This window comes from Hydra viridissima, unplaced genomic scaffold (assembly GCF_058129835.1).
Source record: "Hydra viridissima isolate aposymbiotic clone 2 unplaced genomic scaffold, HvirCarnegie_v1 scaffold_10, whole genome shotgun sequence".
NCBI lineage: Eukaryota > Metazoa > Cnidaria > Hydrozoa > Anthoathecata > Hydridae > Hydra > Hydra viridissima.
In genome coordinates this window covers 14,260,804-14,281,852 of record NW_028324309.1, presented here as the reverse complement: position 1 = coordinate 14,281,852, position 21,049 = coordinate 14,260,804, and the positions used below count along the sequence as shown (strand labels likewise).

At 29.3% G+C, this 21,049-nt stretch overlaps 4 protein-coding genes and 1 pseudogene across 10 annotated transcripts in view; all 5 read right to left on the bottom strand.

The window, feature by feature from the left end:
• Window positions 1-21,049, bottom strand: part of LOC145181174 (procollagen galactosyltransferase 1-like) — a 381,403-nt gene that overhangs the window by 152,409 nt on the left and 207,945 nt on the right. The window lies entirely within an intron of this gene.
• LOC145181173 (glycogen [starch] synthase, muscle-like) overlaps window positions 1-21,049 on the bottom strand; it is a 361,885-nt gene that overhangs the window by 132,891 nt on the left and 207,945 nt on the right. The window lies entirely within an intron of this gene.
• The window catches only part of LOC145181181 (non-structural maintenance of chromosomes element 4 homolog A-like), a 227,620-nt gene continuing 207,945 nt past the window's right edge, over window positions 1,375-21,049 (bottom strand). Inside the window, exons 1-10 of one of the 3 annotated variants that reach the window (XM_090101263.1) lie at window positions 9,440-9,466; window positions 8,955-9,085; window positions 5,288-5,499; window positions 3,079-3,218; window positions 2,699-2,798; window positions 2,507-2,591; window positions 2,325-2,419; window positions 2,165-2,213; window positions 1,994-2,082; window positions 1,375-1,806 (exon numbers count right to left, since the gene is read on the bottom strand). In XM_090101263.1, coding sequence (XP_089957389.1) covers window positions 1,738-1,806; window positions 1,994-2,082; window positions 2,165-2,213; window positions 2,325-2,419; window positions 2,507-2,591; window positions 2,699-2,798; window positions 3,079-3,218; window positions 5,288-5,499; window positions 8,955-9,072 — 957 coding nt within the window. In that variant the 5' untranslated portion in view covers window positions 9,073-9,085; window positions 9,440-9,466 and the 3' untranslated portion in view covers window positions 1,375-1,737. Of the gene's footprint in view, window positions 1,807-1,993; window positions 2,083-2,164; window positions 2,214-2,324; window positions 2,420-2,506; window positions 2,592-2,698; window positions 2,799-3,078; window positions 3,219-5,287; window positions 5,500-8,954; window positions 9,086-9,169; window positions 9,286-9,439; window positions 9,467-21,049 lie in introns of those variants that run through there. The other 2 variants (XM_090101262.1, XM_090101261.1) reach the window with 2 other exon arrangements.
• LOC149883252 (uncharacterized) lies at window positions 12,361-15,000 on the bottom strand (annotated as a pseudogene). Its single transcript, XR_016456654.1, has 3 exons — window positions 14,589-15,000; window positions 14,276-14,443; window positions 12,361-14,110 (listed from the first exon to the last, which is right to left on the bottom strand). The product of XR_016456654.1 is annotated as an uncharacterized LOC149883252 (transcript).
• LOC145181176 (uncharacterized) lies at window positions 18,680-21,029 on the bottom strand. 4 transcript variants are annotated; one of them, XR_016456656.1, is made up of 4 exons: window positions 19,885-20,826; window positions 19,662-19,792; window positions 19,289-19,589; window positions 18,680-19,049 (listed from the first exon to the last, which is right to left on the bottom strand). XR_016456656.1 is itself a non-coding variant. In XM_080056202.2 (4 exons), the coding sequence occupies exons 1-4, from the start codon at window positions 20,645-20,647 to the stop codon at window positions 18,790-18,792; spliced, it is 1,227 nt and encodes a 408-aa protein (XP_079912328.2). In that variant the 5' UTR covers window positions 20,648-21,029; the 3' UTR covers window positions 18,680-18,789. The 4 variants fall into 4 exon arrangements, 2 of the variants coding, with proteins under 2 accessions (XP_079912328.2, XP_089957379.1); XR_016456657.1 differs by having other exon boundaries at window positions 19,289-19,353; window positions 19,654-19,805; window positions 19,885-20,810; XM_080056202.2 differs by having other exon boundaries at window positions 19,289-19,353; window positions 19,654-19,792; window positions 19,885-21,029.

The following is a 21,049-nucleotide window of genomic DNA, read 5'->3' as shown; positions in this document are numbered from 1 at the left end:
CCATAAAGGAGAAAAAGTTTAAATGCAGCCATGCTTTGAAGAGTATTTCTCAAGTACTATTGCAAAAAAAAAAAACTTCACAATTACCAGGCCAGCAATAGTTAAATCAGTTGAAAGATAGTTACGTTGCCAACATATTCTAATATATTATACTATATATACACTGAGAAATTTGTTTCCAATTTTCTTATATGGTAAGCAATCTTCTCTTGTGGTTTGAAAAGTATCGTACATTACTCTCAGACTTTGAACTCGAATTTGAATCATACATTACTCGTCAGACTTTGAACTCGGATATTCAAATCCGAGCTCAAAGTCTGACGAGTAATGTATGAATATAAAAGAATACTAGTCACTAAAAGTTATTGGTTAATTATGAAAGAGGTCTTCTTATCAAAAAGAAAGAAATTAGCTTCAGATGAAAACTATTTTTAAAAAAGGTGAAAGCTTTAAAAAAAAAGCTTAATGGTGTAATGTACTCACAAAAAATATTCAGTTTCTATCTAAGCGTCCAATTAAAAATCTAAAAAATGATTGAAAAAAATAATTTTGTTGACTTCATTGTGGAAATTAGAAAAATCTGCTGATTAGTTTTCGAGTAATTAATAGTCAAAGGTTGCTGAATTTTTTCTCATTTAACCAACTGTCTTGCTTTAATTAAGCAATTATTACTTAACTTAGTAATAATTGCTTAATTAAAGCAAGACACTTCACGGTTCCATCTATTTTTGTTTTTTATATTTCTGTAAAAAAACCTTTATTGTTTATGTATATATGTAATATATATCTCTTTAATTCAATTCTTACAGTTACCTCTAAGAATAGCAAACATTTGAAGTTTTGTTAGGGAAGCCCTAGTGACGGCAAAACACGATTTAATCATATTTTAGCTGATATTTAGATTATTTCAAGATGTTAAGAAGGATTAAGGTGGTAGAGCATCGACAAGAATCTCAAGGGCACAAATATTTCAACGTAAGCAAAAAAAAAGGTAGAATTAAAGCATGCAAAACAAGACACATTTATATGGATTTAGTGTTGAGTTATTTTTGCCAGTAAATAGAATGATTTTATTGGCAAACTTTCCTATAAAAAGTGTAAACAGACAAAAAAGGAAATTGACGGCACTGGATCTACACAACATGAATTTATTTTGTTCATCTCTACAGAAAACCTTAAATAAACGTTAGCGCCAAAAATTCCATCAATTTTTTAACACAAAATTTCAAATCTACAGAACAAAGGCGATAATAAAGAAGCGATTTCATCCTTTTCATCGCTGCGATGTCACTTACAAGTTTTGTATGAAAACTAGCTAAGAGCTTGGTGACAGCATGAGAACTCGCTGAAAGTTTAGTGAAATATATAATCTCGTTAAAAGAAGCTTTAATTTTCTTTTTGCTTTACTTTCAAATAACAAACGAAAACTAAAATCTGTAAAAATCTAAAAATATTTACAAGAAAAAACATAATACAAAGGCGTATATACAACAACAAAAAAAAAATATCAGCAGTTTGGTACCGTACTGTGATTACCTATGATATAAATGCAGTAAACAAAACCAGCTGTCTACGCGTTTGGTTTGAAATCTCGTTCCATCATTAGGTTAGAACACCACCATACAGCAGATCAAAACAACCCAATTGTCGAAACATCTGACTGGTGTTTCTTATGGACACCTTGAAGCTCGAAGATGTCAAAGATAAGAAAATGAAGGTCGACTCTTCAAACATGGGTTACGTCGGAGAAACCCACTCTCGTGTTGGAATAGTGGGTTGATTAATGTCATAAACTTCAATGATTTCCTATATAAGTAAAAGAAACATGAAAAACAAGAAACATGAAAAATCTTCAAACTTTCAAATATTACTTTAGAACTTACAAAATATATATTTAATGGAATTCTAATATGAGGAACCAATCGATGAGAAAATGAGACGCATAAATTTTTTGGTAATGAATGACACAATGCTTACTTAAAATTCTACACACCTTCCAATCGGCCATGGTTAAAGGCATAATAACTTGCTTTTTATAAACAATCTCTGCATATTCTTTTTCGTTGTATTCCTTGTGAAGATCTAAAGAAAGTTTCATCAGGAACCGAGAAATTTTTAACAACCGGAAATCTTTTTGTGAATAACTAAAAAAGTTCCTACTTACTAATTGTAGGACATGAGTGCTCATCTAACTTTATTGTGGCTCTGCCATCCTAACATATATATTTTTGTTAAAAATCACAGGTGGAGTGTTTCTCAATAATCTCAAACAAAATTCGTTAAAAAATACGACGTAAAAACGCAATTAAAAATAATGAACTTACCTTTATAAGAAATGACAAATGAAAAAGATTTTCTACACTTTGTCCAAATGAAGAAGGATTGATGATAAACCGAAATAAACACATGGGTTGTTTACCTGTAAAAAAACATCAATAAACTACTTGCTTACCAAAGTATGCATGCATGTTTGCATATAGTGCTAAAAAAAATAAATAAATAATACCACTATTGGTAGATTTTTTAAGAATTTTATAGACTCTTTCCACTTCCTTTGTGGTAGCTTCTTCTTGCTCTTCCACACTTTCAATCTGATTGAAAGATAAATAAAAGAGATGATAACAATTCAAAATCTTTTATACAATCCAAAACTCGCTGAGATTGATTTTGTAAAAATTTTGAAAAATCAAATTTGTACAGTTTTCAGTTTTAAAGCTTCTCCTTGGGGCAGTTTTTCACCATTAGCATTTCGGAGATTTCTTTCCTTTGTTACAACTTTGAGAACAAGTGGCCCCAATCTAAAATATTCAAACTTAATTTTATCTGCCATAATTTTAGATTTAAAATATAAATTCTATAGAACACTTTTCTTTCTATTTTTTATCAGGATCTGAACACAGTGACATCAGCATTATTATCATAATTTATTTTTATAAAATCTGAGATAAAAATTACTTTAACTATGGAAAATAAAAAAGTCCTTTGACTTCACCTACTTAAAAACTCAAACTATTATTTGTGTAACTATTTAGAAAAGCACTATGAGTGAATTTACACACAGAAATTGTTAACACTTACAAAAAATCAAAACATGGCGTCTTTTTAAATAATGGTCTGCAATTATTTCCAAGATGCTTCCATGCTGCATTTGATAGGTCACAAACCTCTTCATTTTCTTGAGGATTATCAGTTATATTCCAACCATTAACATATGAAATCTAAAATAGTTTAAAACAACTTTCATGAATGCAGTTGTTGATTTGACTACATTTGTTGATTTGACTGCAGTTGTTGATTTGACTGCAGTTGTTGTTTTAGCCTTAATTATGAAACAGATCGTGTATGTTTTGTTTCTACCTACTACATTGGGTTTTCTTCTACACAAAATTTGTTGTAACCTTTGTCTTTCCTACTTTAAAAGATAATGCTAATAAAATATAGGTATATGTATATATTATCCATAAACCTTTTATTGTATATAAAGGTTTAAAATCATAAAACTCAATTGAAATCCACTTTTTTGTGTTTATAAGCTTACAGTAGAAAGTTAATTATAAAGTCAGCAAAATTAACTGATTATAAATCTATGAGTCTTATGATAGAGCATTAAATGAAACATCACTTGTATAAAAGTTTCTTTAATAATAAAATAATAATAATAAGATAATAAAAAATTCTGTTTGTTACAAATTAAGTTAATTTTATTTATCATCATAAGTGTTAACAGCAACTAAACTTTTATAGGTCAAAAAATAGTCATGTGACTTAATATTTTTATGTTCAATGTTTAATTAAAACAAATAAGAAATTATTACATAAATATTTATCATTAACATTTTGTTGGGACACCCTAACACCAACTACTGCCATCATTCATTGATTGCATTTAATAAACTCTAAGTGACTTCAGGATAGAACTTCTCCCTTCTTTCTCCATACTTGCCAACAGCCAACAGATTTGAAGATATTGAAATTTAACTCGTAATCATAGAACAAAAGAATTCAGGCTTGTTGATATGGTCCAGTACCAACTTTAACTGTTTTTTCTGATTATTTTTGCTGATGTGAAATTTTCACAGTGTAAAATTACATTAAGTCATATTTTTTAGTATTTTTTCAATTGTATTCCAACTTCATTTTAAATTTCTATTTTGATTTTTGGTGCAATTAACGAGGAATCTATCTCTAATTTTTTTTAAATATTTGCCTTTCTAATCTTTAAAAATCTTTTTGTAACTTTGTTGTGAGAGATTTTCCAGTTTTCCCATACTTTTCTATAATGCTTTGCACTTGTGGCTTTGTTGGAAGTTTGTATTTTGTTGCTATTTTCATAGAGATATAATTTCCCATTTTTGTTTTTCCAGTCTTGTACAATCAAATCAGAAACTTGCAAAAGTATTTCTTTGTTTTTTTCTCCTATTATCTAAAAATTTTGACCCTTAGAATAATTTAGGGTACTAAAATATACCATACTTTTAAATACTTACTCAATTTTTCTGAACTTCTCACACAAACTTTGAACAATAAACTATGTGATTTTATTTCAAAAACTTGTGTTTAAATTTTGGAACAATATTTTTAACTGTCAATTAAAACAAATTCTACACTCCATGTAATACTCTGTTAAATGACAAATATAGTATTAAAAATGATCAATTATTTGCAGAGTGACACTAGTGAATGCATGATAACTATGTTATCAAGTTTGAAGGAAAGTTTACTCTGCAAATATTTAAAAACCAAGTTAATTACTTGAGTTAAGTTAATTTGGGACTATGTTATAAAATAATTATTTTTTTGTCAAGTTAATTTGGGACTACGTTATACAATAACTATTTTTTCAGGAATAATTCAAAACAATTCCGGATCAATTCCTAACTGTTTTTTGATATCTTTTTTCACAACAAGCAGCTTTTAAGTTAAACCACTTAAAACAAAATACAACTTCTTGTTTCATTTTGTTAACAATTTTTTAAACTCTTTCTTCCTACTTTTTTTATTATCATACCTCTTAATAAAAACTTTGATCATTGGCCTCTATTTAGTGCTATCATTTAACATCTTGAAGAGAAGTTTTACCAAACAAACAGAATATTGGATTTCATATTCTACAGAATGTTAATAACTTTTTTTAAAAAACATTCTTTTTCACAAAACCTTTTTTATTGTGACTTTGTTAAGTCACAATAAATTTTCATAAAAAAAAAATCAATGCTTAAACATCAAATAAAAGACAAAATAAACTATAAATAATATTGAAATGATATCAAAAAAAATTAAGACTCACAATTTTTTCAATAAATGTATGGTTATCAAATGATACAAGATCAGTTTTCAGCTGTTGTGCTTGCTGTCTTCCTTTTTTGGTCAACGTAACTAAAAGAGATGAATCGTGAACAGCCTCTCTTGGGTGCCGCACCTTGGAAAACAATCCCTCCACTTTCTCAAGATATTCTTGAAGTTTGGTTGAATCTGGATTTATTGCCTCCTCTGTATTCTCTAAAAAAAAAAAGAGTCATGCTTTAAACTCAAATGATTTCTTATAGAAAACAAAATAAAAACAACTCAAGGCAGTTTATTTTACTGAAAAAAAATTAAAGAAATTCAGTAATGTTTGCTAAATATAAGTAATAAAAACTTTTGCATATATACCTTTAGTAATAATGGCCCACACTTATCTTGAATGGAGCCATTATTACAAAGTTACTGCTGGAAGAAAACCAACATTTTAGCAACTCACTTTGTTATTCTGGAAAAATTTTAAAAATCTATTGAGGGATTCTAAAGAAATCTTTGTTTTCCTATTTTATCATGAAATTAATGAAATATACTTGACTCTTTTCTTCTTGCTATATGCACTCCATTATGGTTTATTGTTTGCATAAATTACTATTTTTTATTGTTTGTATTTAGTTGTTCTATTGGATCACTCAATGCTGAGTAATTCAATAGAACAATAGGGCAATTAATAGTACTAATGCTGAGTCAGCATTGATAATTTCCATCAGGCTTCAAATCAAATTATACTTGCTGTGGGGGTCATCAATAAGTTAATTGATAAACTGGAGTTTACCCAGCATGATAGCAAAATCAAGGTGGATAAAAATGGTACAAAGCCTGTGGATTTAACAAGCAATCTTTCCATGGAAATCAGTTCCAGTCTTTGATTTTACTAGAGAACCAGCAATTGGAAAAAGATAAACTAGTAAAGGATGCTGCCAGTTCAATTGTTACCACTCTGAAGGTTTTTAAGGCAGTAAAGAATCAAGTGTTTTGGGGAAATTTAGAAAGTGAGTTAAATGTAATGTTTAATGTTTAAATGTAACTATAAAATTATTGTAGACTTTGAATCATTATACAGAGATTATGGATCATATTCCTCAATATCTTGATAGTGGTAAAAAGTGTGAATATACGTACTGGTCTGAGCATATAGCCAAGTGAGACTATTCACAAAGATTTTGCCTATCTTTGCATGAAGAGTATTTAAGACACACAAACCACAAAGATTACAATGATCAGTTGTTGAAATGTATTGAAGCCAACCATTCCAGACACAAATAATTTCAGTGCTAATTCAAAATCCCTAAATTTGTGCTTGTGTTAAAAAAAAAAAAATGTTGGAAATTTTTTTTACCAATATGTGTCATATGTTAGCATATGGTAAAAATTTTAAAATTGTTTTCCCTCCTCAATTTCTTAGTGTGGGGGGAAAAAAAAATCATGTAAGAGAATTTGTTAAAATTGGATGCTATTTTAGGTTCCATAATGATTGAACATTTTATGTTGTTTAATGTTGATATAAGAGAATAACTTAACATGTCTGATAATTCTATTATTCTACCTTATTCTTCATTCCATTTTGTCAGCAGATTCTTTATAATATAGTCTAGAAATTGTTGTTGATTTCCTCTAAGAATAAATAATAGAAAATTCTAGAAACTTGTGTGGCTGCTTTACTTCTAAATAAACTAGAGTAAGGGCTAGTGTTAAATGTTATAGTGTTAAAGCACACCTCAATCAATAATACCTCATTCCTCTAAGCACCTGAATTTAGCAGTAGCTTAGACTTTGCTAGTTCTGAATGAAAGCTTTTAAATACTAATTAACTGCTCTCCTCTAGCACAAGATATTAGAACTTGAAGACAGTTTTCATGTATTGCAAAAGTTAAATCTACCGTTAACTTACCATCCTAGCGTGCTGTTAAAGGTACAGTTACAATGAACTCAGATTTTAATTAGCATGCTATAGCAGCACAATGAGGAGCCCTGAATTGATGAAAAGTGCTCCTATTAACATTCAAATCAGCAACAATATGCCCCAGACTAGATGCAACTTGATTCAGAATTAAGATAGGATTTCTGGACAAGAGGTTTGTTCAGTTGAGAGTGGGCAATAGTCTTAGCAATTTAATCTTCAATTGTATTTTCTTGGATTGCTGGTAGAAGCACTTACAGAAGATGAATAAAGTTCAAGAATAAAACAAGTATTGCTACTGCAGGTATATATGGCACATATTTCAAAATTTTTACAAATAACCCAACAAATGATTAAAAACACTATATTAAGGAATTTTTTGTATAGTGTTTCATATTCTTTAACTACTGTTAATCTTAACAACCTTATTTTTTTCAAAAAAAAGTTACCATTTTTTTAGCAAAACTTTCTTTTAAAAGTTTTGAGCTCTTTCAACTTAGAAACTCCTCAGTTTACTAAGTTTCCTCAGTTTACTAATATCCACAGCTCCATAAACTCTGTAGCATCTTCTCAGTTATTACCAAGGTAATAACATCACCTTCTGTCCCTTTAAACTTGTTTCCTTTCTTGAAGGCCATTAGTAATTTCTAATTTTGTTAAGTACTATTTCCTCTAAAATGATCTCTAACAATTAGCTAATATAATGTACTGTTTTATTCACTAAAGATTGATTGACCAGTGCTCCTCTTACTGATGTTACACTGCAAATATTATGTAAAACTGTTACAATACTTGCCATAATTTTTTGTTCTTTATTTTTTTTGGGGGTTAAAAGGATCATACTAAAGTGAAGAGTAGAACAGCTGATAGTGTTCTTAGCTTTCTGCTGAATCTATGACAACATTTAACTTACTGCTGAATAATGCCAGGAGGATCATACCTATTGATTGGTACTAAAGATAACTATTAAAATTAATCAAGAAGTACACATGGTCAAATGATCCAAATACATACAACTTAATGCATTCCACATAAAAAAGTAAACCTTATAATGTACCCCTAAATGAAGTTAAAATTTTGAAATAATTGGCAGGAACATTTTCTGGGACAGTCAGGAACTGTGTATTTTATAATTGAAAGAGCATTCGATACACCATAATATATAATTATATATATCATAAATATTTTTGGAGCCTTATAAAATTTTAAATATTGAAATTAAACTGATGATTAAAAAAGTGTTAAAATTAAATGACTCTAAAGACAATAATAATTTTGTGACATTCATGTCTTAAAAAAATAAAATGAAAATAGTTCACATAAATCTATACTTACCTAAAAAGAAATAAATATTTTTTAATATTAAGTAGAAAAGGGATTGCATTTTTATTAAGTTTTATTATCTTTTCAACTCTAACAAAACTCAATTATTATAGAAAGAGTTTTAATCATTTTTAATGATTTTTTTCTCGATTATTTATAGCAGCCTTTTGAACTTAAAACATAAACCTCTACAGATCCCTGAATAAATAGGAAAACATTTTAATTAAACAAAAAAAGCATTCTTCTAGTTAAAATGAACTTTAAAAAGCATTAAAACTATAACTTTGTATTATAACCAATTTATACAGCTAACTTATTTTACAATATATTTAAAAATTTTCATAGCTGCACAGTCTTATTTCTGAAAAATTTAGTTAAAACTGTAGTAAAAAAAGATATCAAGGATTAAAATATTATATGGAATAAAAAATACCATCAATATCGGTAGCCAAACTTCGGTATTCTGCTCGAACTTGTCTCCGGGTTTTAGGATCATCATACTTGTTCACATTCTCAACCTTACTGCAAGTGTTTTCCTTATTATCTGCCATATGTAAGTTTTAACTAAAAACATTTATTGTATATAAAAAAACTTTCAAAGTTTGTGTTTGCTCTAGTACTAGATAATTGTATAAAAGGACTACTTACTTCAGTACCATGATACTACAAATATACATAACTACTATAGATTGTTAAAACACATACAATATCATGATCACTCACTATCATCTTTGTTTGTTTAGAATTTTATAGCTGTTAGCTCGCTATATATACCTAGCTATGCCCTAATTATTCGCAACTTTTAAACCTCCAAGATTGAGATGAGTATGTAATGATATTTACGAGAATATTTAATTAGTTTTAATATATTGCAATAAATTTATAGTATCTATAGTAAATAAAAACGTAAAAACACACACGTGCACACTGTGGTGTAGCAAAACGAAAGCTCTGATAGTTTTTCACTTTCAATTAGCGGGAAAAAATGGTAAAAGTATGTTTACATTTTATTGGTAAGGAAAAGTGTCATACAATATTCAGAAAAAGCTGGCACAAATTCATGATCAGTTATAATCGGCAATCAAATTCATGATCAGTTATAATATGTGCTCGATGCAGGATTATTTTTTACGAGGGGAACAGTCCTAAAAATACAGCGCAGGGGCTACGAAGTCGCTGGTAAAGACTAGGCATGGGACTTTTTCAAAAAAATTGGGCTTCGACTTCGACTCGGGACTTCAGATACTATATTTCGATTTCGTAACTTGACCGAAGGCTGTCCACAAAACCTTTACTTCGACTTCGAAATCCAAAACCGTTATACGCGTTTTTACATTAATCTATTAATTGCCATCACCCAATCTTAATTAACACTTCGCATGTTATCGAATAACATCGTAGGTCTACTGTTTAATTAAATATCATGATTAAGATGTTTTTAACCTAATAAAAAAAAAGAATTTGTAAAACAAAAAATGACAAAAAACAACATCCATAAGTCAAATGACATAAAACAACATCCATCAAAAAGCTGTGCCTCTGCGAGGTCTTTTCATCATTCACCTGAATCAAAACAGATTAGCTATTAGAAGAAATACTTTTGTTAAAAAAATACTCAAAGTCTGAAATGTTGATAATAAGTGAATATAAAATTTTATACTTCTGTTTTAGCTGGGTTGCCATTACATTGTACACCTTGGCGGCTTGACCCGTGTGCATCAATTTGGGGTGGTCAGACATGCCTGATATCGACGATTCTGGCCGGGGGATGGAGACGTTAAACACTTTACAGATGACCCTTGTTATAAGCTATATGAAATTAAATCGAAGTTGGACAAAGTTTGAAATGTTGATAATAATTGAATACAAAAAGTTATACTTCTGTTTCAGATGGGTTTCCGTTGTATCGTACACCTTGGCGGCTAGACCCGAGTGTATCAATTTGGGGTGGTCGGACATGCCTAATGTCGACGAATACTCGCTTCCTAGCATGTGTTTTAACTTCACCCTCAGGCAAAGTCCTCTTTGTGCCCCTTAGTGTTGACACTCCACCAGACTGCTGACTAGAACCACTCCGTTGGTTATATCAGTTAAGGCAACAAAAATAATTACAAAAATAAATGTAAAAACAAATTTTGAAAATTGTATTTCATTTCGTAAATTGACAGTAAGGTTAAGAATTTTTATCAAAGTTAAAGGTGTTCTGACAAAGTTAGACGATGTTCGAAGCTGAATTCGATGACAGAGATTGGTTAGCTAAAAAATATCTAACTTCGTTTCCACTTCGACGAAGTTAACGGTATTTTTTTTCGAAGTCTGAAAAAATTAAAAATCTTTTGAACTTCGTAAACTTCTTTTCGTATCGCTTCGTTTATTAACGAGTTTTTCTCCCACCCTTAGTGAAGACAGGTGGAGAATGGGGACTAAAACTGCTATTCATTTTTATTTTCATTTTTTCAGAATTAGTGTTATGTTACAGTGAAAACAAAAAATCTAGGGCAAAGAAAGAGGGGGCATTCATGTTATCTAAAAAGATGATAAAAGAATTGAGATTTCCCTAATCCATAGCAGATAGTAGGGAAATTTCTATGGTTAAATGTAGCAAAAATCATAACTTTCCAGCTAATTGTGATGTAAGAGTTTGCGTTTCGTCCGATTTTGATCAAGTTTGATCGCAAAATCTGATTTCCGTCTGATCGGAGTATTTTTTATTTACGAATATTTATAAATAAAATTTTAAGTTTTAAACTACATAAAACGAAACTTACAGTTTCTCTAGAACCTTCTTCTAAATTCCGGTCCCGACGGGTTTTGGAATTTTTTATCAAACGTGATCAAAATTGGCCGGCGCACTATGCGTCGCGCTGATAGAAAAAAAGGAAATAGCCTTATAACTAGAGAACTGTTTAACATTTTGAAGTAATTTTTTGAACAAAGCATCAATTATGAGAAATTGTTTGTTTTTATATATATTTATAAAAAAAGTCCGGTCTTTTTTAAAACCGGTTTCATTCCGGTTTTTTAGTTGGTTTATCCGGACTAATTCGATTTTTGATTAAAAAGATATAAAACCGATAGTTTTTGATATTTAAAACTGATATATCAGTTTTAAGTCTCTATTTAAGTCTGATATATCAGTTTATCTTTTTTAGGGGTTACAGGCATTTTTAGTCTCCAAATTATATTTTCATGTTAAATAAAAAAGGAAATAACATAAGTATTTTATTATAAATAAAAGTAAAATAAATACTCCAGTAGTTCCATTCCCCTCAAATGCAGAATAGAGATTCTGATGCTAAAATAGGTTTTTAACAATATGTGGCTATGAAAATAGCCGTTTTTAGGTTTTTAACAATATGTGGCTATGAAAATAGCCGTTTATTAAAAGTTGCTTATCAACTACAGCTGCATGGTTTAATGATGCTTCCTTGATTTCTTTTTATAATATGAACCATTACTCTTTATCTTCCTAAAATTATTTAACAACACACATTAAAATTTTAAAAAGTTTTGTTAATAAATAGTATAGTTTAAGATATAAACTATTTATTATAGAAATTATCTATCAAATTCTAATTCTAATAATTATACATTCAAGAAAAAACTGTATTCATTGTAATAAATAGATACAATTGAAATATAATTAAAATTTTTACTCTAAACGTATCTCAGCAATCCTTATGTGGAGCAACATTTAATATTTACAACAAGCCTTCATGAATTGCACTATGAAAGTTTGGGATTCTTATGTTTCAACTTTTCTAACAATTAGTACTTTTTTTTTTTTTTTGCAAGCATAAAAAAAAATATACTGTTTGATTATGTAAAAAGATCTCAGAAATATCAGATTGGCTACCACCAGCACCTAAAATGTATCATTAATAAAATTAAACGATAACATTAAATATTTAAATTTAAAGATATACATAGCTTTCTCCAATATTTACCTTAAGAACAGTTATCAGCTTAATCTTCTTGCAGTATAGCTTTTATACCTCTTGCATTTTGTTCTTCTTACAGTATAGGTACATGTCAGATGTCATAAATAAATAATTAGCTGTATCCCTAGTATTTTCAGCAAAAGAAGTTAATCGTGCATGACCTACTCGTGCAGTTTTGTTGGCTTTGTTCCTGGCTTCAATGGCACTCTCAGACAAAGAACCTATTGGATACTTAAAATATTTAATAAAAGAAACACCATGAACTACCATTCTATGCACAGACTGTGACATTGGAATGGCTTTTAAAAACTGATCATTAGAAATGAGACCAAACAGACGTTCAGATTTCTGCTTGAAAATTTTCACATCCGGTCTTGCGGTTGTACTATTTATATCAATTAGCAGGTCCCTAAATAGTTTGATCATAGTGGTATTCAAATTTAGAATTCTTCCAGTCACAGATGGATTATTAAAGAATTTTCGTGCAACATTGCCAGTGTTGGATGTACCACTTCCCTTCCTGACAAAAGATACCCTTATTTTTAATTGTATTTTGAATAAGTGCTGGAATTTTTTTTTGTTTTCAATAAATTCTTGGCTGTTTTTTGCTGGAATTTTTCTTCCTTGTTTCACTGCTGGAAGTTTGCAAGCAGTATTGAAAACCCACTCCATGCTGCATATCCACAAATGAAGACTGCAAATTCCAAGTTTCAATATATTCTTGTCTACATCTTTATCTTTATTCCAAATGGTTTCCAAATTAAACTCCTAGGAACTTGCTTGACATACATGACAGCACTGAGATGCTATATTTTTTTTAAGCATTTTTGATACCACAGCATTAAGTGTTTTACCATCATTCATTGTGGTATAAATAGTTGACAAACTTGAATTTATAACAAAAGTATTGTCATGAAGTGTAAACTTAATATTCTCTAAAGACAAAATTTCATTTTGTAAATGTTCAAACTTCTCTTGAATAAAACTAGCAGTCTCTTTGGCAAAACAAAACATAAGATGACGGGTTGCATCTGGACTATTTGGATTACATTTTTTCCATAGTATCTTTTTTCCACTTCGAATCTCCAACAGTACAAACACTATACTATACACAGTGGAATCATCCACACCTCTCTTCATAGTTGCTGCATTCTGAAATTCAGATTGGTCACTCTGACCATCACCACCCACTTTGCAAATAACATATATGTTATCACGTTCCTCCTGTGCTAAAAATTTAATAAAATTATCATCATCCTCCAAAAGATACTCAAACACTCTAGAAACTGAATGTTTGATCATATTGAATAGACTACATTTTACTTCAGTTTCTGAATATTTCACCTGCTCTGGATATGTCAATTTTTTGTATTCTTTTAACTTGGTTAAACCTGGAGGAACAAGATGATGATTTTGTGTAACAATTTTTTTAAATTCAGCCCATGTTCTGTCTGTTAGTCTCAAATTGCAAAAAGTATGCGATGATAAATTTGGACCATGTAAATTAGACCTTACAGCATGTTGAAGTTCTTCCAGTTCTTTTCCCTGAAGATTATCAGTTCTTTTACGTTTCATCCTAATCGTAAGTTCTAAAAAAGATTTTCTAGGTTTTGGTGCTTCAGGTGTTCCCATTGTTACAGTATTTCTCCTAAAACATGTATAAAATGTGTGTACAACTTTTAACTTTATATATATACATATATATATATATATATATATATATATATATATATATATATATATATATATATATATATATATATATATATATATATATATATATATATATATATATAAATACACACATACGTACCTGTTTAACTTCAGTCTAAGACCTTCAAGTATTAATTGGCCCTCCTTCATTTTTTGTTCACCCTGCTTGATGAGCAGGTTACCCTGCTGAATCAGCTTTTCACCCTCTTTTAAAATAAGTTGTCCCTCCTCATATTTCCTTATCTGTTGCTCAGGATCTGTTTCTAAGCTATATATATATATATATATATATATATATATATATATATATATATATATATATATATATATATATATATATATATATATATATATATATATATATATATATATATATATATAACATTTTATTTTAGAATTAATAAAAAACTTACCAGACATATGATTTGTATTCTATTTTTTTATCCAGAAAATCTTTGTATTTAGTGAAGAACAAACTGCTTTTTTTTCCACATTTGTTAAAGTTTTTTATCAACTCAAAAGCTAGTCTTCGAAAAATTTTGAAACTAACCATACAACCAGCATTATTTAGTGCAATAAACTTAGACTCCAAAAGTTTTGCACAGGCTTTTTTTCTTCTTAAGAATATATGCCTTGGGGGAAATGTATGTGTTAAAAGTTGACGAAGAGTGAATGTAGCCATTTTGATAGTTAATAAAAATCATCGCAAGGTAAAACTGAATCAAATAAAAACTTACCGGAAGTTGTTGAACTACGGAATTTTCATTTACTTCACAGAATTTAGTCGGTTTTTGAATAAAATTCACAATAGTAAAAATGATTTTTAAGCATGAGGTCACAGAGGTCGCCTCAATTTTTTTGCATGGCAGTAAATTCAATTCGCAGTAGCTATATTTTATTCAAAAAAACGAGGCGACCTCTGTGACCACATGCTCAAATCAATCAATGTTTAAGAAATCAAAAAATCAGCAAAAAAATGCTATGCCAAAACCCTTTTTTTCTATTTCTAGTTTTACATTCAATTAAATACATGATTATTTTAATTTCGCATAAAAATAATATAGAAATTTAACACTTATCATATACTTTGAAAGGATTTTAACAAAAATGCGAGTTTTTTAAAACCTCAAAAAAACCCTTAAGATGTCAGAAGTTTAAAAAAACTTAAAACAATTTTTTTTTTATAAAGAGTTAAAAACTAAATGCAAAAAAAAAAAAAACTTAAAAAGTTTAAATATGAAAAATCACTAAAAAATATGCACGAAATCCTATTTCCGCTAAGCGATGCATAGTGCGGCGTAGCGTTTTTAATTTACTGTCATTAAAATTTTACTGCTATCGTTACTATTTTACTGACTTTTAACATACAGTTTTTGGCGTTTATTCTTTCGGCGTTTTCAAGATGTACAAAAATGTTAACTTTCATTATAACAGGAAATGTTTGAATGACAAAAACTCTCCTGAAAATGTTAACGAGAGAGGAAAAAAGGCAAACTTTAAAAGGCAATTTAAAAACTTTGCAATTAAAGACAACGAATTGATGTATTGCAAAAAAAATATTGGCATGTTGGGGAGAACTTTTTAACTAATTCAAAATTTCAAAAAAAATTTTAACATTTAAAAGTAAAAGTTTCAGGATGAAGAATTGAAGTTCCTTTAATTTTATAAAACATGTATATTTTTACCCGCCCCTCCCACAAGCTTTAACATTACTGCTTTAATTAATGACAGTAAAAAAATAACGAGCGCAGTAAATTTTTAACATTAAAATTTTAATGCGCGGTAAAAGTATAACTTTAAAAATTCACTGCGCAGTAAAATTTTAACGGAGTATCAACATTGGCACCGGAACGCAAACCCCTATTGTGTCAAGTTAAAGTGATCTTTAAAAACGTATTACCTAAATAGTAATGCCTTTTATTTGCCAAAAAAGTTCAAAGCATTTAATTGTAATCATGCTACAAAAAAAAAACAAAAAACAAAAAAAAAACACAAAAAAGGACAGATTTCGCCATTTAGTTTACAAAGTAAATGAAGGCCACAGGATTAAAAAAACATTTAAAAAAAATATTGAAACTGTATTATATAATTAAATGAAATTTGTTTTGAATCAAGATTTAAGAGAAAAAAACAGTCAAGTCCAAAAGAAAACTTTGAAGGTTTTTGGAAAAAAAAAAAACTATGAACAGTGAAAAGAAAGTCGAACCGAACTTTAAAAATGGATTCTTTCAAAACCATAAAAGCGTTTTTTTCTGCATTCAAATACAATTGCTTGCATCGTTTACTAAACTTATTTAGAAATAACTAAGGCCGATAAAAAAAACAAGCTGTCGCACTCATTTTTCTTCAGCGAACCCATTGGTCAGCCTTTGTATTGTTATTAAAAGCCTTTCTGGGTAATAGCTAAAAAGTTAAATCTGAATATTAACTTAAATTATTCATGAAGTTTGTTTAGTCCATGTTTATGTCACATGTAGCTATTTTCAGTTTTCATTATGATGCAACTATATTTATAATTTATCTCTAAAATAACTTCACTTTCTTAATCTTTTTAATCAAACTGCTAAACACTGGTTTGATATTTTTATCTTTATCTAATTGGCATTTGAAAGATTAACACATGAAGTATTATCTATGAAATAGAAAATGAGAGATTTGTCAAATAATAGAATGGTTAAGTTATGGTTGGTAGCTGATTACAAAACTACACATTAACTTATCAATAGTTAAATTCTTATTATCACACCATTATTCCCTGATTTATTTGTCATTTTAAAATCATGGATTCGTGTAATCTTGGCAAATTTAGAGCGATAAATGTCATAAAAGAAAAAATAAACAAGAACTCAGGAATTGAAAAGTTCGAAGTATTGGGTTCATTCAGCGTCAATAAGTTCACTGTCGTAATTTATTTAAAGTTGTCTAAACATCAGAGACTCATAACGCTTAGTGAACACGGTTGTTTAATGCATTGCGCATTTTTACATTTTAAATGTATTTACTTGAAAAAAAAAAAACTTTATTCGAACTTGTGGGAAAATCAGAAAAACTACCGTTGAGAATGTTCAAAATTACCAAACATTTTACTTTGTATTGGTCAGATTCTTATCACTGTACACTTTTTTTATTATTATTATTATTATAATAAGAAACCAAGCGAATTTTACAACTCTAGTACCAAAAGTTTCTTAAGAGTTTCTTAAGTTTCAGATTATCAAAAGTGAGAAAAAATAACTAAAATGCAATTTTAAAACATGTTGACATGTAAAGGTAAAATGTTTTACAGTCAAATAAAATTATTTGAATTCCATCAATATCATTCAATGTAATGTAATCCTCAGGTTTGTCCCTGACCAGAACTCATATTAGGAAATATTCCTCGCACTCTTAACGAAATAAGTTTCTTATCGAAAAGTAACTTAGTAGTAATAGTTTCTTAAAATTTTGGGGCTTCTTGTACCAGTTTCTTATAAAAAAAAAAAAAAAAAGAAAAAGTGCAGCAAAAAAAGTTAAAACATTATTTAACTTTTCATACCTGCTTATTTTAACATCATGTGATCATGCTTCATGTGACTTTACTTACCAATTTTTAGCAATTGAATATCCATTTTAGTTATGTTTTATTAACTTATTACTATTAGACTCGAGTTATAGAAAATTAAACGTAAGAACTTTAGAAAGTTAAACGTAAGAGTTTCTTAAGCGCATTTCACGGTGACATTAAAATCTAATCGAATTATGAAGGTTTTCGAAGGAGATTCAAACTAGAAAGATTCCCAGTAGGCATTAGACGTCCTTAGACGTCCACCGGATGTCTGAGGACGTCCAAGACGTCCATAGACGTGCACATTAGTTGTAGCAAACCTCAGACGTCCTCAGACTTCCAAGACGTCCATAGACGTCTAAGGACGTCCAATGCCTACTGGGAATCTCTCTAGTTCGAATCTCCTTCGAAAACCTTCATAATTCGATTAGATTTTAATGTCACCGTGAAATGCGCTTAAGAAACTCTTACGTTTAACTTTCGAAAATTCTTACCTTTAATTTTCTAAAATTCTTACGTTTAGCACTTGTAGTAGCACTTTTATGTCGCTTTGTTTTATCAAAAATTATATCTTATTTAAGCTGTACTTTATTTGTAATTGTATTTTAAAAACAATCATATTTTATCCATAATCGTATTTTGCAAATGACATTTTCATAAAATAAAAGTTGCTTTTCTAATTAAGTGGCGCAAATTTGCATTATCCAATAAACATTTTGCTTTCAATTGCATTAATGAAAGATAAACTTGCAATGCTTTTTTTAGAAAGTAATCAACATATGAATATCTCCATTTCAATTAAAATAAATGACTATAGCTAATAAAGTTATTAGAGAAGAGGGAGTTGAGAAATACTTAAGAGCCCCCTTCCTTAACCTAATATTCGGGCGTCCTTAAAAAGGACTTTTATCAGAGGATATTTGGTCTTTACAGGGAACAACTCTAATTAGTAAACTAAAATTTCTGGATTATCGAGTTTATAATTATCAAGCTTCAAAAATAACAAAGCAATTATCTGAAAAAAATCTAACAGATCTTATGGAAAATCTTTTCTAGTGAACGCCGTCAAATCAACAACATACGCCTTTCTGATTCATCGCTAAGATATCACGAATCGATTGGTCAGCCACTAAACAACAGTTAAATAATACTTCTATTATTTGACTATCTGTACGTATATTCATTTCGTGAGAATCATGAGTATAATTATCTATTTGGAACACTCTTGCGCAATTCATACTCTCAAACTCTCTTCTTCTCATTAGTGGAATTTCTGGATCTTGACGATTCGCTTCTTTAAGGTGCGTAAGTACAATTACCGGAGTAGAAACTGAGAAAAAAAGATGATAACTTTGTATGCAAATCGACAAAGGTTTAACTTGTTCAAGATGTTTTATATTTTAAATTTCATATTGAAGAGTTTTATTCTCTGTAAAACTTTTATAGTTTTTCATTAAAGCTGACAATTTTCTTACTGTAATATTGTAGGTAATTTTATATTTAAAGCATGCAATAAAGATAATATTCATTCTTAAAGCATGCGAAATGACAGAAGATATTTTTACTTACAGCATGCGTTTTTTAGTGTTTTCACCATCAGTCTTACTTCGTTTACATTGTATTTTTGTAGCAGGCTAAAATGTAAGAACCAGCAACGAGTAGAAATAAAACAAAACAAAAACAAAAACAAAAAAAAACACAAAACAAAGAAAAACAAAACAAAAATAAAACAAAAGAAACTATGAGAAAGAAAAAAAAGAGCTAAAAATTAGTTCCTTTGAGAATTAGTTTATTGAAATGTTTCTTTTATCGTAAATAATACAACTATTGGAAACGTTTTGTTGGTCTTCGATGTGACGCGTTTCAAATTCTAAGAGATAAAGTGTCAAGAAAAGTTTATAAATTTTTTTTAAACAGTAAAAAAAAATAATTACTTGCATACGATTATTGGACAATTGACACGTTGACGCAAAAGTTGCTTTTTGTTAAATCTTGCTACATAATCTTTTATTTTTTGTGTACACCCGCTATTCCAATTTTCTGGCACTTCATCGCCGATTTCACGGAGCCCCTCTAAAAAGAAATGCTGTGTTTACATTTATAATATGGCAGACCTAGAAGTAATGCAGACCAACGGATGAAGAAAAAAAGAAGAACAAACTCACCACACTGTTTAGAAAGCTCATTTAAAGTGTAAGGGAAGAAACTATTGCCTCGATTATCTAATACAGTTATTGCCTCAGTTATTTTTAATTCGAGCCGCCTATCAGTCACGCTATGACTTTTATCCAAAAGTTTAGTTTTTCGTTCAGCTGAATATTCGGTATATTTCCCACTCATGACATAATAAACAGAATTAAAAAACGCTGACTTTCCAGCACCTGGTTCCCCAAATATCCCAATTTTTATGCAATCAATTCCATGTTTTCTAAGCTCAATTTGTGTCTTTTTTCTATTGACAATTGATAAAGTATCACCGATGTGATACCGGTTAATAAACTTAAAATACTCTCTACAAGAATATTTCCAATTTCCAAAATTTGGATTACCATACAAACTATTGGATAATCTATTTGACTTATTGGATTCCGGAGAGTTGCTTTGATGAAAGCAAATAGAGTTGTACGACTGACTGAACGGAGGAAGAGTACTCGAAGAAAATGGAGAAAATTGTTCATCGTTCACTTGGTTCAAATGATGTAAAGAATTTTCATCTGTACTTTTGTTGGTTATCGGATTCTCTTTTTTCGAAAGAATTGTTAAGCTGGTATCGTTCTGATTTTCTAAATTTACTCGCTCATCACTGGTTAGAAAACAGTCCACCTGTTTATCAACATCGTTGAGATCTTTTAACAAGGATAAATGACAGTCTTTCACTTCTACATTTTTATCGTGTGTATCATTAACACTGTTTTCATCTGATATCATTTTTTCAATTCAGTTTTCTATCAAAATTTCGCACGTAGGCGGTTTCTAAACCATTTCGCTATTATTCGATGGTCACGAAAATATATAAATCACTTTATAAAAGTGAAATATTATTGAATTCCGACATTAAATAACTTGTTGGTAATCAATCTCATCTCTTAAACGCGAATCTCAACGGGAAAAAGAGTCTAGAAAGTCAATAATGATAGAGAATATTCGTTTGTGATTTATTTAACGCAGCTTCTATTCATGTGATTATTACGTACAGATTATTTAATATAGCGCGCCGAAATAAAATATATGCAGTTTCGTCGGTAATATTAAAAGCCATTCAAACATAAAAAAAGTGCTTCGTCAAACCTTCGTAAGTAAACAAGAAAACCTAGAGAAAGTTATGGATTT

Excerpts from the sequence above, each read along its gene's own strand:
- LOC145181176 (XM_080056202.2), bottom strand. The coding sequence starts at position 20,647 with ATGATATCAGATGAAAACAGTGTTAATGATACACACGATAAAAATGTA. Across the intron at positions 19,793-19,884 it reads TGAGCTTTCTAAACAGTGTG|AGGGGCTCCGTGAAATCGGC; the intron begins GTGAGTTTGTTC and ends ATTTCTTTTTAG. Across the intron at positions 19,354-19,653 it reads TGTCCAATAATCGTATGCAA|CCTGCTACAAAAATACAATG; the intron begins GTAATTATTTTT and ends CTTACATTTTAG.